General features: G+C 31.5%; 1 protein-coding gene across 1 annotated transcript in view; it reads right to left on the reverse strand.

Annotated features, from left to right (window-relative positions):
• Window positions 1-5,288, reverse strand: part of LOC105115232 (F-box/LRR-repeat protein 15-like) — an 8,327-nt gene extending 3,039 nt beyond the window's left edge. Inside the window, exons 1-11 of the mRNA XM_011012077.1 lie at window positions 4,453-5,288; window positions 3,603-3,861; window positions 3,378-3,510; window positions 2,307-2,406; window positions 2,025-2,222; window positions 1,680-1,950; window positions 1,481-1,579; window positions 1,304-1,392; window positions 1,071-1,170; window positions 809-979; window positions 8-62 (exon numbers count right to left, since the gene is read on the reverse strand). Of these exons, the coding sequence (XP_011010379.1) occupies window positions 8-62; window positions 809-979; window positions 1,071-1,170; window positions 1,304-1,392; window positions 1,481-1,579; window positions 1,680-1,950; window positions 2,025-2,222; window positions 2,307-2,406; window positions 3,378-3,510; window positions 3,603-3,861; window positions 4,453-4,919 (1,942 nt within the window). The 5' untranslated portion in view covers window positions 4,920-5,288. The remainder of the gene's footprint in view (window positions 1-7; window positions 63-808; window positions 980-1,070; window positions 1,171-1,303; window positions 1,393-1,480; window positions 1,580-1,679; window positions 1,951-2,024; window positions 2,223-2,306; window positions 2,407-3,377; window positions 3,511-3,602; window positions 3,862-4,452) is intronic.
• Window positions 5,289-15,500: the final 10,212 nt, after the last annotated feature.

A 15,500-nucleotide genomic window follows, 5' to 3' on the forward strand; every position in this document is an offset into this window, starting at 1 on the left:
TGGCAACCAACTAGGGAAAGACTGACCAAAGAAGCACTGCGGAATCGCACAGCAGTCAAACTCTGAAAAGTAAAATCATTCACTCAGTCAAAGGGCAAAACAAATCACAAGAACTGCAGAAATAATTGCACAAGCTTCACTCAATAAGCCAAAACCAGAATGGAACAAAACCATATGTCATGAAATTGTTCAACAGGAAGTAAGAGCTCAATTTACCTCGGCACAAACATCCGATGAACAGCCAACAGAGAAAACATTATCACAAAAACAGTTTAAGGTGAACTTATTGCATTACCACATGACCAATAATTCACTAAGAAGATGAATCTTTTAAATCAGAATTCAGCTGCCACGCCCTTTCTCCCTGCCCAATCTTCAAAAGTCCACTTATCAACGTTAACTTGCTTTGAACATAATTAGAAGTCATCCCAAATGTTTGACAACCCAATTTTTCCCCACAAGTGATTTCAAATTGCACTCCTTGCATTACTTAAGTCCAATCCAAATTCTGTAAAGTGTCCTTAACATCAGTGATGCATTGTTTAGAAGCATGTGACTAGTTCCAACTAATTCATAGTGGAGCTCCATCTTAAGCAAATGTAATTGGTGAAAATGACAACCCATCTAAAATAAGTCACAATTCAAACTAGTTAAGGTTGGTTATATGGACCATCTCCTCCACTCAATATGTCATGTTGAAATGATAGTTCTAAAGTATGATCTTTTTCCCTCTTCATGCACATGCCAAAGCATGGCAGATTTCACAAATGCATAAACAAAAAAGGCAAAAAGATCCCAATTCACAAACCTCACAATTATCAAGAACTAATGATTTCAGCTTAGGGCATCCACCACCATCACTAAAAACATCACAAATAGAATTAGTCAAAGATTCACAATCTGTGAGATCCATTTCTTGCAAACTTTGGCACTGTAATGCTAATGTTGCTAGGTTCTCCTGCTTCTGCAATGCTAATTTCTGCAAGTCACGAAACAAATTACAAGAGTTGCTACACTGAAAAATTAAGGAAAGCACAGTGAATATACAGGAGCCTTCTAGTGAAACATACTTGAAGTGAATTGGAAGTGATATTGATACGATGAAGGGCTGCGCAATTAGACACCATTATAGATGATAGCATGATACTTCTTAAGTTCAGATCAGCAAATCTGCAGGCAGACCAAAAAGAACATAATATTACTTCAACAAAAAACAGCAAGAATAAACCTCTTGCCGTCCAAAGGGTAAGAATGCTTCTCAAGATTTAAATGGTGAGATGGAGGAATGGAAGAGAATGCTTACTTTCGACAATGTACTAATCTTATGTTTTGCAAGCGAGGAAGATCCAAGGACACAGAAGTCAAAAGACTGCAATTGTCAAGCTCCAAAACCTACAAAAATTACAATGACAATGCTCCAAAGTTATTTCTGAGGAACACATCTAGGCAAGACCAACATGCAAAGCAAGAGAATCCAAACCTCCAGCAAGGAACTATGTGCAATTGCAGACATTGAAGCTGAAGTGATGCCCTCACAACTATGAAGCTTGAGAACTGTCAACATTGGCAGCCTAACAGACTTCAAAGAAGGGGGAAAAAAAGGGAATATTATCATGAAGTCAAACAGTGGCATATCCACATCTAACCAAATCAAAGAATGCACTAATGTAGAAACTAACCTCAAGTGATATGTTTGGACAATAAGAAGCATTAAGAATGTGAAGATTAGCACAAGTGTGGGATATTTCACGTAGTGTCTCATCACTCACACAAGAACAATTCGACATGTCTAAAGATGCTAATTGAGGGCATGAAATTGCTGCCGAACGAATTGCAGCATCTGTAAGCTTGTAGCAAGAGCCTATGTCAAGAAGACGCAAGAGAGGACAATTTAGCACAGCCTGTGCCATGTTGCTGCGCTTCAAAGATAAAGTTTCAAGTTGTGGACACCTGTAAAAGAAGTATCTTAGCACAAAGTAAGAGAACTAACAAAATTTTGATTTAAGAGCTTAATAGTGTTTCACCTGACAGATATCCTCATCACACGGCATTTTGTTAGTTGAAGATGACACAGTCTATCATGGTTTATTGGTATCTCCTGAATACCATTACCCAGAGTAGCATCATTGACATTCAAATTCTTTAACATGCTACAATCTCCCAAGGCATGGAAAAAAGGATCCCCTAGCTGTCCTTTTCCCAAGGTTAAAGACTCAAGATTTCTGAGAAAAATATAAAGATATTAGTGGCAGCTTAGCGTGTCATTACTTGACCATAACAAGATGAACAACATCTAAAACATCTACCTTAAAGAAGAGACTGCTTTCATAACAAGCAGGTGAATAGAAGGAGCACCATAAATATTCACTTCAGTGGCATTCGGATATCGTCGAGACATGTCCTCAACTACATAGTCATATTAAATACATCAATTTGATTCCTCAACCATTATTTTCCAATGAGAAGGGACATAGATGCAAAGTGCTTATATAATACAATACAGGTAATCGCAAAGGGACACAGATGCAAAGTGCTTATATAATACAATGCAGGTAATCGCTTTCATTTGTCGACCACATTATTTGATAGTTAGGTTGTGATCCATTTACTCATATAAGTAGGCCAACATTGCATGCTCAACAAGGCTTTCAACAAATTTATAATTCAGGAATGCTATGCATGTATACTTTATTGTTTAGATATATAGTCCATTCCACATATATGATGTCTGATTATTTAACTGTATTTAACTGATACATATACTCTTATTTATCAAATGATGATTCAAAACTCACTTATAAGCAGACCAATATTGCATGCTAAACAAGGCTTTTTAAACAAATTCATAATTTAGAAATGCTAAGCTTGTGTTCTTTATTCTTCAAACGTCTAGCCCATTCCACATTTATGATGTCTGATTACTTAACTCGTACACCCATTCTTATTTATCAAATGATGACAAGTACAAAGCCGCAATTCATATCTAGCCTCAAGGCATTTTCCAACACGAAGAGCATCATATCTATGCATTTTAAGAAACTTCTGCAACTACATCATCTGGATTTCACTACTTTTTGCTGCATACCATTTACTTGAACAAGGCTTTTCAATCATGGTTAGGTAAGAAATTATAGACCACATTTGCAGGGTTTCCATTTTCCAATATTCATTCATCCTTAAGCTATATAGAAAAGGAAGTTAACATTAAAGCCTTCTGGTGATAAGATCGAGAGGGATGGGGAAGGGAGAGCTGATGGTGACAAGCTCCTTTTGAGTTTAACAAAACCACGTCTCTTCACACCTCTACAATACCCCATCTCATATGCAGGAGGAAGATAAAGTAAAAAATTTAGCATAAGGAAAATAGTAGAACTCACATTGTTCTACCGATATGTTTCGGTTCTCAAAATCCAAACACCTCCAGAAGTCTTCATGAGCACTAGCAGCTTGCCACTGCCTACAAACCATTGCTGCCCGACATAGATTAATGTGGTCCAAGAAAGAGAAAACCTGGGTAGAAAAAGGAAAATATAAAATTAGATCAGATGAAAGCAAGCTGTGGTACATAGATCTATTAAAAAAATATTAAAAATGAAATTTACCATATGCAACAAGTCATCTGTAAGATCCATCCTAACATCTAAGTCTTCTAAATTGGAAATGACACTATCATCACCACCATCTCTCCCACCACTAGAATCAAAGGGATTCTCATCGCTGTTGTTATTCCACATGAAGTTATGATAACAAATCTCATTATTAGATGAAATTGAAGAGCTCTGAGTTAAACCAAGGTCTCTATCTGCCGATGAAGTAGAATCACCAACATCTGAAGACATCACCGCAGCATAATGACTGTCACTGCAGAGAGACAATAGCCCATCATGCATGAACAATAACCACTAAAACCATGAAGCACGCACACACTCTGATAGTACTCATGGAACATAAACATCATCCAATCCTAATCAGGTATTGCAAACAATGTTGGTGACGAAAATGCAATCAAAATATGAAGGTAACAGTAACAAGTTACAATAGTGATGTCCAAATGAGACTATGCTTGCTAGCTAAAGACCAAAGGAAGAAATGCACTTCCTTACAAGTTAACCAGCAATCCTCCTTACACTTCACAGTCAGAGAGAAAACTAAACGTAGAAATCCAAAATATCTGGAAAAATATAGCAGGGTTTAGCTCAAATTCTTTTACCATAATGACAGATTGTTACACAACATTATTTCAAAAACATGACCCAGAGGCGCACACACCACAATTGGCAGAAAAACATTGACTTATCATCCAAAAATACTGAAAGTTCAAAACTTTCATTTAAAAAAAAACTACCATTTTAGAATGAAACATGCCAAAAAAAAAACACAACAATCAGAAACAGCAATCCGTAGAGACTAAAGTTCAACCCCAATTAAACACATAACAAGTGCAAAGCTCACTTAGAACAGGAGTAAACTTTAGCCCTTTTATTATGGGCATCACGATCACACTTCTCTTTACCACTACCCTCCGCCTCTGCCACTGCAGAACTACTACCACTGCTTTCTCCCCGTGCCAGCCATGAGGCGCGAAAAGCAGAGCTCCTCAAAGCAAGAGAAGGAGCCACAAATTGAGCCTCCACCTCGAAACCCGCCCCCACCTCTCCCCAAGTTGCCGCACCGCTGCCTCCGCCGCCACGTGTACGTTGCATCGCTCTAATCATTTCCTCAATCCACCTCAACGACTCCCGAGCATTACGGTCTCGGCGGATATCTGTCAATGCAACGGCCTCAGTATCCTCCTCTTCGTTGTTTCCAAAATTACCCTCAGTGTTGCCTTCATTTTCTGAAATGCCCTCTCTCATGGGTTTATATTCTACTACTTCTTTTTTACCGAAAATGAAGCACGAGAAACACCAAATCTTCATGCAATTTAAGGTAAAGGCAGTAGCTTTACTCACACAAGAAAACCTAGGTCACCCGGTCTCGTGCATTTCTAGAAAAAATACGAAAAAAATTCCTAAATTGAAGAAATGAAGTGAAGAATCGCAAAATACCGGAGTCAAAACTGTAAAATCAAGCTTCGATTGAGGGTAATTAGAGAATGAAAGAAATGAACCGATCGGTGTTGATACATGTAAGGAGAAATGCTAGGAGAGTTTTAGAGAGAGAAAAATTGACTATGAAGGGATCTGATCGGATCTTATAAGCTCTCCGATTTCTTTGTTGAAGATTGTTTTCCTTTAGTGAAAGGGAGTGGGGGATCGGCTGCGTATATTTAAAGTGATAAAAATCTCTTCACTTCTTGATTATATGTATGGGTATGGAAAGCTTTCAGAAAACGACGACGTTTTGAGAAGGTTAAGCCGTGTCCTCAAAATACAATAATGTAGCTAGTTTCCTGTTATTCTTCTCGCAAATCACGCTAGATTGAAATTGTTAATTTTAGAGAATTCTTTTTATCCCAAATTTACACGTAATTGTTTTTTTTTCAAGGAAAGGATGCGTTCAAAATCAGATACAATTAAAGTAATATAGATAGTAGTTTCAAATTTCATTTAAAAAATTCAAAGAAACTTAATTTTGATTATTCAAATTTTTCAGTTTGTTTTAATGATATTAGAAAAAGATAAATTGGATTCTAATTTAGAGAGAAAAAATTATTATTTATACCTATTTTAACTACTAAAATAATTGAAATTTATGTAAATAAATTTTATTTAATGAGTTTTATAATAGTTATTTTGGGCTTTAATATTGCCTAAAAGCAAATTTAGAAAAATTATTTAGTTTGATGTGTGATTTAAGCCTTTTTTTTATTGAATTGCTAAATGAATTTTTACATTTTGGGGTGTGCTTTTTACTTTAAATAAATTGAAAATGGATTTGGTGGGTTGAAAACTCATAATTTAATTTTTTTAGCTATTATAATGATAGCTGAAATTCGAATGGAAAGATAATGACTCAGGTGACATGTGGTCTCCATATATTTAAAAAAATTATCCACCCCTTTAAATGAGAAAAAAAAAAGTTTAAATATGCAAGTTTGCACTTAAAGACCCAAAGAAATGTTATCCTCGGCTCCTTTTTTTGCTTTTTTTTAGATACAAATTTATGAAAAAAAACTTAATTTAGTTAGTTTTATGATTTGGATTATAAATTTGATGAGTTAAGTTAAAGTGTATTTTTTTTATTTTTTCAATACATTTTTTGTTTCTTAATTTAAAAAAAATGCAATTTAATCTTTTATTATTATTGATTTATAAATTAAAAAGAAAATGGAGTCTTACCTTTTGTTATCAACAATTTATTTTTGCTATTTCAACCTCATGCATTCATCATGATTTTTTTTAAAAAAATATTTCATTAAAAAAATTAAATGCACTTTTTTATATATATAAATATGTTAAATAAAAAATAATCTATGAAATCAAAAAAATTATTGAATTTGATGGTATGCATGACTTGCATCAAGAATTTAATTGATTAATTTAAGTTTATTTATTTTTTATAAAAACAAATATTGAGTTTTTTTTACTAATTTTTTTCTTTAACATTGAATTAATTCGAGAATTAAGTTTTTTATTTTTTATTTTCAAGGTTATCTCATAACTTTCTCATGTTAACTTAAAATGTAATCTAATATGTTGTCTTTATATATTAAATAAAAATATTATCTAATATCCAATTAATTTTAAATTTATAAATAAAATATTTTTTCATTTCTAAAAGATACATTAGTAAAACCTAATTTTCTTTTATTTTTTGAAAAAATAACTCTAATCCAGGCAAGCTAATGAGCTAATATAGTCAGATAAATTGCGTTAGGTTATGGGTGGATCATAGTATAAGGTTTTTTTTTTTGAAATAGCAACAACTTGTGTATATAAAATAACAATTTTTTTTTAATCAAGGGGTTTGCTCCCTCTGTGGTCTCAAGTTCGAGTTCTTGGTTGCTCATATGATGGCCACTGGAGGCTTACATGGTCGTTAACTTCAGGGCCCGTGGGATTAGTCGTGGTGCGCGCAAGCTGGCCCGGACACCCACGTTAATCTAAAAAAAAAAATAACAATTTTTTTATAATAAGAAATGTAGTTTAATTGCTTAGGTTATAAATTGATTTTTTAGATATTATTAATTTAAATTTTATAAACTTAGAGACCATTAAAGATTTATATATTTATTAATTTTAAGGTTCATAAAATTAGTTGAGATACATATAAGTTAGTTTAGATATTTTTATTAATAAAAAATAAAAAAAATAATTTTATATTCATTAATTTGATCAACATACATAATTGAAAATAAAGAATCCACGATAAAATTTATTTTTTTAACTTTTTACCTAATAACATGAGATTTTAACTAAGTTTTTTTTTTAAAAAAAAAAGGAAAGCAAGGGGAGATAATTTATTTTGCCGTGCTGGTATTTATACTATTGATTTTGTGTAAAAAAAAAGAAAATAGAAGTCAATAGATACATGTTTTATGTTAATAGTTTATATTAGCTATTTAGAGGTATATGTGAGTGTAGAATAATTATTTTTAAAAGTATTTTTTATTTAAAAATATATTAAAATAATATTTTAAAAAATTATTTTTAATATTAACATGTCAAAATAATTAAAAAATATATAAAAAGTTAATTTTAAATAATCTTTTTTAAATATCATCTAAATTCTAAACAATCTTTTTATTAGTGGTTTTCTTAACAAGTTATTGGTTAAAAGATTCGTTGGTTCAGTCATGCAAACTCATAATAATAATTCACCTTGAAAAACACTAAAATTGGATAAGTGTGTGTTTTGATTTTATCATGTATGATGTGCTTTAAATGTATTTTTAATTAAAATAGTATTTAAAAAATTTAATTTTTTTTACTATTAATACATCAAAACCATTAAAAACACTTATAAAAATATTAATTTTATATTTTTTTCAAACAAAAAAAAAATCATTAAAAAACATAGGAAAATGCAATGTCAAACAAATACTAAGTGATAATATTCCTTTTAATTCTTTCATTGCCCAAGCAAATCATCAATGTTTGGATAATTTTTTAATTTATTTACTTTTATTTTTTTTATTAAGTAATCTAAAATTATTTTGGATATGCATAACACTTGAGAAAATCACCTTTGTTTATTTATTTATTTTTTTTTTTATTAATGGTTGTGATTTATTGTTTCAACCGATCTCAAAATGTGCTGACATAAAATTTTTTATTTTTATATTTAAAAAATATTTAAAAAAATAAATGAATTTTTTTTATGTTTTCTAATATATTAATATCAAAAATTATTTTTTTAAAATATAAAATATTATTTTAGTATATTTTTAATCCAAAAACACTTTAAAAAAAAAAACAATAATTATTACGTTTGCAGACACTTTCTATTGCAGTTGTTATTGCTTGCTTCTTGCAGAGGCAGCATCATGCGTGCACCGACCTGTATCTTGCTCGGCTAAAAGTAATCTAAAGTTGACTCGTACAAAAATTGAACTGGAAATTGGAACTCACTTGTCTTTCCTTTCCTCCCCCCTCCCTGCTGTCCCCAGGAATAAAGTTTTCACCTATAAAAAAGGTTTTATCTTACGTAATTAAGAGAGAGAGAGAGAGAGAGAGAGAGAGAGAGAGAGAGAGAGAGAGAGAGAGGAGGAAACCTCGTATTACTTCCCTTTTCATCCATCAACTCTTAATTAGTTCCCTAATCTAAGTCTCAATTTGGGCCTTAAATTATCAGACGTTCCTCAATTGAGCCTTTTCGTCCGTGTTGTTAACATTTGTTTCTGTTTTAGACGGAAGGAATTTGTTGAATAAATTCCTGATGTGTTAGGGATGAAATTGATAAAGACAAATTGTTTTAGGGTGAAGCTGAGAATGAGGTAGCATATTAGGGATGAAAATGAAATCTCTCCTTAAAAAATATCCGCAATCTTCAAGGCTGGCGACATGCTTGCCTAATGGCTGCCAGGCGGGCTGCATGCCTGCATCGTTCCTGGTACTCCCTAACAAACCTAATGCGAAAAAATAACGGCTCTTTCTTTTTCTTTATCTTTTCCTTTTAAAAAAAAAAGAAAAACAAATAAAGAAAGAAAAGAAAAGAAATTGCGGCCCTTTGAACAACATTATGCATCTGCCACAGCAATGGAAGTTGATAAAAATCTGGAATTAAAAGAGTGCTTTTTTAATTGAGGTTATTTCTGTGTTTTATGGAAACTGTAATGAATGATTGTTTAATTATTAATTTTAAAAGTATTTAAAATTGATGGACCTCATCACTTCCTTGAGGTTGGATCTTAGTTATGAAAAAACAAGTTTTCTCCGCTTTTTACACGTTGGACTACAATGGTATATCTTCTGGTACTGTTAAAAAGCATTCAAAATGATCATTATAATCTTTTCTCTTTCTTCTCTTTAACCGCAACAACAATTACGCAAGACAATCTATATTACTACTACCCAACCAACAACCCCTAGAATGACCATTGTATCCTCTTTTCTTTTTTCTCATTCATTTCTCCATAACTACAGTAAAAAAAGAACAATATGAAGAACAACTAACGTTACTACAACCAACAACCTTAGAACATAAATCCAAATCTATATGGTTGGTAGACAGTAAATCATGCTTCATTTTTATACCAAGGCTGCAATTTCCAATTGATTAGTTAAATTAATTGAATGTTCTGCATGGATGCTTTCTCATTTTCCTTTTTATTTTTTGCTTGCAAACCTAGATCTGTTTATTAAGCTTTACAAATTAGTAATACTAATAATAATAATAATAAGCTAAAGAGATTTTTGAGATGTAAAATTAATATCAGGATCAAACAATGATAAAAATAATTGTCAATGTTAGAGGATCCACTAAGGGTATTTTAAATAAGTATAATATAAATTCTTTTTATTACTCAATTGAAAACCACACACAAAAGAGGTTCTAATCGGATAATTTATCATTAATAACTCATTATAAATTCTTAACATGATCATATTAATGATCTTATTTAAGTAGCATCGAACTTTTAAATATTGTCAGGAATTCATGATGCTAACTTATGTTAACAATAAATTAAGTTCCTTTTATAGCACAGATGTAAGTTATATCATACGTTTGGCTACGAAAGTGTCAAGTATTTGTTGTACCAAGTGTTAAACAATACAAATTTAGATTAACCATTTAATAATTAAGGTTTTAAGAATTAATAAAATAAAAATAATAAGGCATGCTAATAGCAAGTTGTTTAGAATATAACCATTGAAGTCCATATTGAATTTATATTATACTTATCCTATACCATTAGTGAAACCTTTTCATCTTGACATAATAAATTTAGCTAAATGACACGACCAAAAGATTGTTATCTTCTATGAAGTGCAGGAGTGTCGAAGTAATAAATAACCCGGCAAGACCGGGGTCAAACCATAGGGAGGTTAATTATATAAATTATAGATAACAATAATACAACAACAACAATAACAATAGTATTAATATTACTAATAATAGTAATAGTAATAATACTACTAGTAGTAGTAGTAGTAGTAGTAGTAGTAGTAGTAGTAGTAGTAATAATAATAATAAAGAAAAAGAAGAAGTTGATGAGAACTTTGATATGGAAGATAAATGTAAGGAATAGACAATAATAACAACAAATTTCAAGGTTAGAGAATCCACTAATGGTATGTCAAATAAGTATAGTATAAACTCTGATTACTTAAATGAAAACCATACATAAAGGAGGTTCTAATCAGATTATAAATTGTTAACATGATTACATTAATTATCTTATTCAAATAATACTAATACTTATAAACATTGTTAGGAATTCATGCTTATGACTTATATTAACAACAAATCAAGTTCCTTTTATAGCACAGGTATAGGTTATACCATACGGTTGGGCTATGAAAGTGTCAAGTATTTGTTATACCAAGTGTTATACAACATAAATCTAGATTAACCATTTAACAAGCAAAATATTAAAGAGTGAACAAGATAACAAATACAAAACATGTTAGTATTAAACATTAAGGTCCATGTTGAGTTTACACTATACTTATTCTTACATGATTAGTGTAACTTTTTCACTTTAACATAATAAACTTAGCTAAACATAATAAAAATAAATAAACAAAATAAGAACATAAATAAGATAAAAGTTATCAAAGTAAAGAAAAGGAAATGAAAGGCATAAAATTGATATTAATGAAGCAAAACATAAGCAATACAAAGAGAGAAAGCAAAAGCATGATCTTGATCTAGAAACCAAGATGCCTAAATGCATGACAAATGCCTCTTTTTATAGGTCAAAATTAGGAACTATTGATTTGATGACTAATTGATGAGTGGGTGGTTAATTCTTGACTTAGTGACAATCCTTATCTTCTCTTGTCTGCCCAAAATGTCATTGATAACGTCAGAATTGGAGCCACTTGAAAATATAAAAGTTGTACGAAATTGTCTCAGCTTTTTAGAAAAAAAAAATGAGGTCATTTGGACTTCTAGAACTCTAAATATGTACCAAATACTAAATAGTATTCGGGCTGCAGGACAGATTTAGACTTTTTCATTATTGCTATAATTTGGACTTGAAAATGACCTTTTTATATCTTGGGCTTCTATGAAAGTTGTAGGCCTATGTCTTACCTCTCTATCCATATAAATTAGACTTAAATTCGAGATCTATGGCTCAAGATATGACCAAATTACCGAACAGTGTTCCGGTTTGGACTGCACCAATATGTCTTTTCTAAGTTTGACCATCTCTTTGTCCTTTCAATTTCAGTTCTTAAACTCATCAATCAATCCTTTCATTTACATGATAGACCTACATTTAAAATGAATATTTACCATAAATTAAAGGTATCTTATATTATTAGATATGTTATTATAAAATATGCTTTAGTTAAAGAGTTGTTGATACTTTAAGTGCAAAATGATGATATAAAACCTTCATAAAAATGCACTTTAAAGATCTCGAATCTATTGTCAATCTTGACAAATGATCCACGATGATATTTTTTGTGCCATTCTTGTCTTTGATTGTGATATCAAATTCTTGAAGTAACAAAATCCATCATATTAGTCTAGCCTTAGAATCCTTTTTTGAAAAAAGATATTTCAAAGTTGCATGATCATTAAAAACAACAACAGGTGGGCCGATAAGATAAGACCTAAATCTTTCACATGTAAATACTACTGCAAGTAATTCTTTTTCAGTGGTGGTGTAATTCATTTGAGTACTATTTAAAGTTTTATTTGCATAGTAAATCACATAAGGTTTCTTATCTTTTCTTTGTCCCAAAACAGCACCCACGACATAATCACTAGCATCACATATTATTTCAAAAGGTAATGACCAATCAGGAGGTTAAATGACAAGAGCAGAAGTAAGCAAGTTTTTAAGCTTAACAAAGACTTTTTCACATTATTCAGTCCATTCAAAAATATTTTTCTTTGTTAGAAGGTTACACAATGACTTAGATATAACACTAAAATCTTTGATGAACCTTCTATAAAAACCAGCATGTCCTGAGAATGATCTAACATCTTTAATCGATTTTGGTGTTGGCAAGTTAGCAATTAATTTGATTTTAGATTTGTCATCCTCAATTCCTTTCGATGAAACAATGTGACCAAGTACAATGCCGTTTATTACCATAAAATGATATTTTTCCCAATTCATCATAAGATTCTTCTCTCCACACCTACTCAAAATCTTTTCTAAGTTAGTCAAACAATCATCAAGTGAATCGCCAAAAACACAAAAATCATCCATAAAAATTTCAAGAAAATATTCAACCATATCATTGAATATGCTAAGCATGCATCTTTAAAACGTGGCTGGTGCATTACATAATCCAAAAGGCATCCTTCAATATGCAAAAGTACCAAATAGGCATGTGAAAGTAGTCTTCTCTTGATCTTCCAATGCAATTTCATTTTAATTATAACCTGAATAGCCATCTAGGAAATAATAAAATTCATAACCTGCAACTCTTTCTAGGATTTGATCTATGAAAGGTAAGGGAAAATGATCTTTTCTAGTCATTGAATTAAGTTTTCTATAGTCAATGCACATGTGCCAACCAGTAATAGTCCTAGTTGGAATTAACTTATTTTTCTCATTTGTTATCACAGTGACTCCAGACTTCTTGGGTACAACTTAGGTAGGACTTACCCATTTGCTATCAGAAATAGAATAAATGATTCCATTATCTAGAAGCTTAATGACTTCATTCCTCACTACTTCTTTTATATTAGGATTAAGTCTTCGTTGTATTTCTCTAGAGGGTTTAATATTTTCCTCTAAATAAATTTTGTGTGAGCAAATCAAAGGACTAATTCCTTTTATGTCAGCTATGGTCCATTCTAATGCATTTTTGTGCATTTTCAGAGTTTGTAATAACTTACCTTCTTAATGAACATTAAGTTTGGAAGAAATTATTACCGGAAAAGTTTCATTTTCTCCCAAAAATGAGTATTTGAGATTACATGGCAATGGCTTCAAATCGGGTTTTGGTGGTTGAACACTTGAAGGTATGGACCCAATTGATCGTGGTGGCAATTCCTCAATTTTTGGTCTCCAAATATTTGCCTTTGATTCTTCCTGAAAACAAACCATTTGCAAATCTTCAGATTCATTAAACTCAATTTCATTGGAAGAATTTTCAAATTGATCGTAAATTATTTTTTCAATAAAATCTACTTCCTGTAAATCATTATCATCTCCAGGTTGCTTGCAAATGTTAAAAACATTCATTTTTAATGTCATGTTTCCAAAAGATAACTTCATCACTCCATTCCTACAATTAATCAATGCATTAGAAGTTGCAAGAAATGGACGTCCTAAAATACTAATTTTTCAATAAAGTCCACTTCCTATAAATCATTATTATCTTCAGGTTGCTTGCAAATGTTGAAAATATTCGTCTCCAATGTCATGTTTTCAAATGATAACTTCATCAGTCCATTCCTATAATTAATCAATGCGTTAAAAGTTGCAAGAAATGGACGTCCTAAAATAACAGGAATTAAATTACATGCTTCAACAATTTGTGTATCCAAGACAATAAAATCCATAAGCTAAATGAATTTATCAACTTGTATTAACACATTTTCAACTATTTCTCTAGGCACTTTTACAGATCTATCAGCAAGTAATAGAGTTACAGAAGTTGGTTTTAACTCACCTAGATTGAGACTTTGAAAGACTGAATATGAAAGTAAATTCACATTAGCTCCGAGATCAAGTAAAGCTTTTTCAATTTTATGTTCTCCAATAAAGCATGAAATTGTAGGACAACCAAGGTCTTTATATTTCAAAGCATTATTGTTCTGAAGAATGATATTTACTTGTTCAGCTAAAAAGGCTTTCTTTTTCACATTTAGTTTTCTCTTCACAGTGCATAGATTTTTTAAAAATTTAGCGTAAGAAGGTACTTGTTTAATAGCATCCAACAAAGGTATATTGATCCTTACCTATTTGAAAGTTTCAAAGATTTTAGAGTTATGATTGACTTTTTTTTGTTTGGTCATGGCATGGGGAAATGGAAGTGCTGGCGGGGAATCAGTCTTTTCTTTGCAATGTTCAGCTTCAATCCCTTCCTTACCCTCAGAGATTAACTCATCATCTTTTTCACAAGGTTCAAGAGTGGGTTTTTCAATAATCTTACCACTACGAAGAGTCATGACTGATTTGACTTGATCCATATGATGGTTTATGGAACTACTTGCATTTGCATTGTATTGCCCTTTGGGATTTTGCTATGGTTGATATGGAAACTTACCTTTCTGTTGAAAACTAAGAGTAGATATGAATTTTGCAAGAGCATCTTTTAGATCTGTCATGGTTTGAGCATTTTGAGTGTTAATTATCTCTTACTTTTTAATGAATGCATGCAATGTTTCCTCAAGATTTCTTTTAGGAGGTAGAGCATAAGGAGGTGCATATCCATGAGAATTTTGAAAATTATGGTTTGCTTAAAATGGTGGTTGTGAAGTTTGTGCATTATTGTTACTACTCTTCCACCTAAAATTTGGGTGATTTCTCCAACTAGGATTGTATGTTTGCGAGTATAGGTTATGATTGGGCCTTGGAAACTTTTTAAAGCATGAACTTGTTCATGGAGACATTCCTTAAAAGAAGGCAAAGTTGGACAATCATTGGTTGAATGTTCATTGGTTTCACAGATTTGACACACAATGTCTTGAATAGATTTTAATTGACCATTCTTTTCTAATTCTAGTACTTCAACTTTTTTGGCTAAAGATGCAAATTTGGCTTGGAGGTCATGATCTTCTCTAAGGTTGTACATATCTCCACTAGATGTATGAGGTTGAGTTTTACCTAGTGCCTCATAAGTACCTATAGTGTCCCAATTTTGAGCATTTTCAACTAGCAAGTCTAGGTACTTCATTGCTTCATCAGGGTCTTTATTTTCAAAAGTTCCATTGCACATCAATTCAACCATTTGCCTATCTTTAGGTGTTAACCCTTCATA

This window comes from Populus euphratica, unplaced genomic scaffold, assembly GCF_000495115.2.
Source record: "Populus euphratica unplaced genomic scaffold, PopEup_1.0 scaffold664.1, whole genome shotgun sequence".
In the NCBI taxonomy this organism is placed as follows: domain Eukaryota; kingdom Viridiplantae; phylum Streptophyta; class Magnoliopsida; order Malpighiales; family Salicaceae; genus Populus; species Populus euphratica.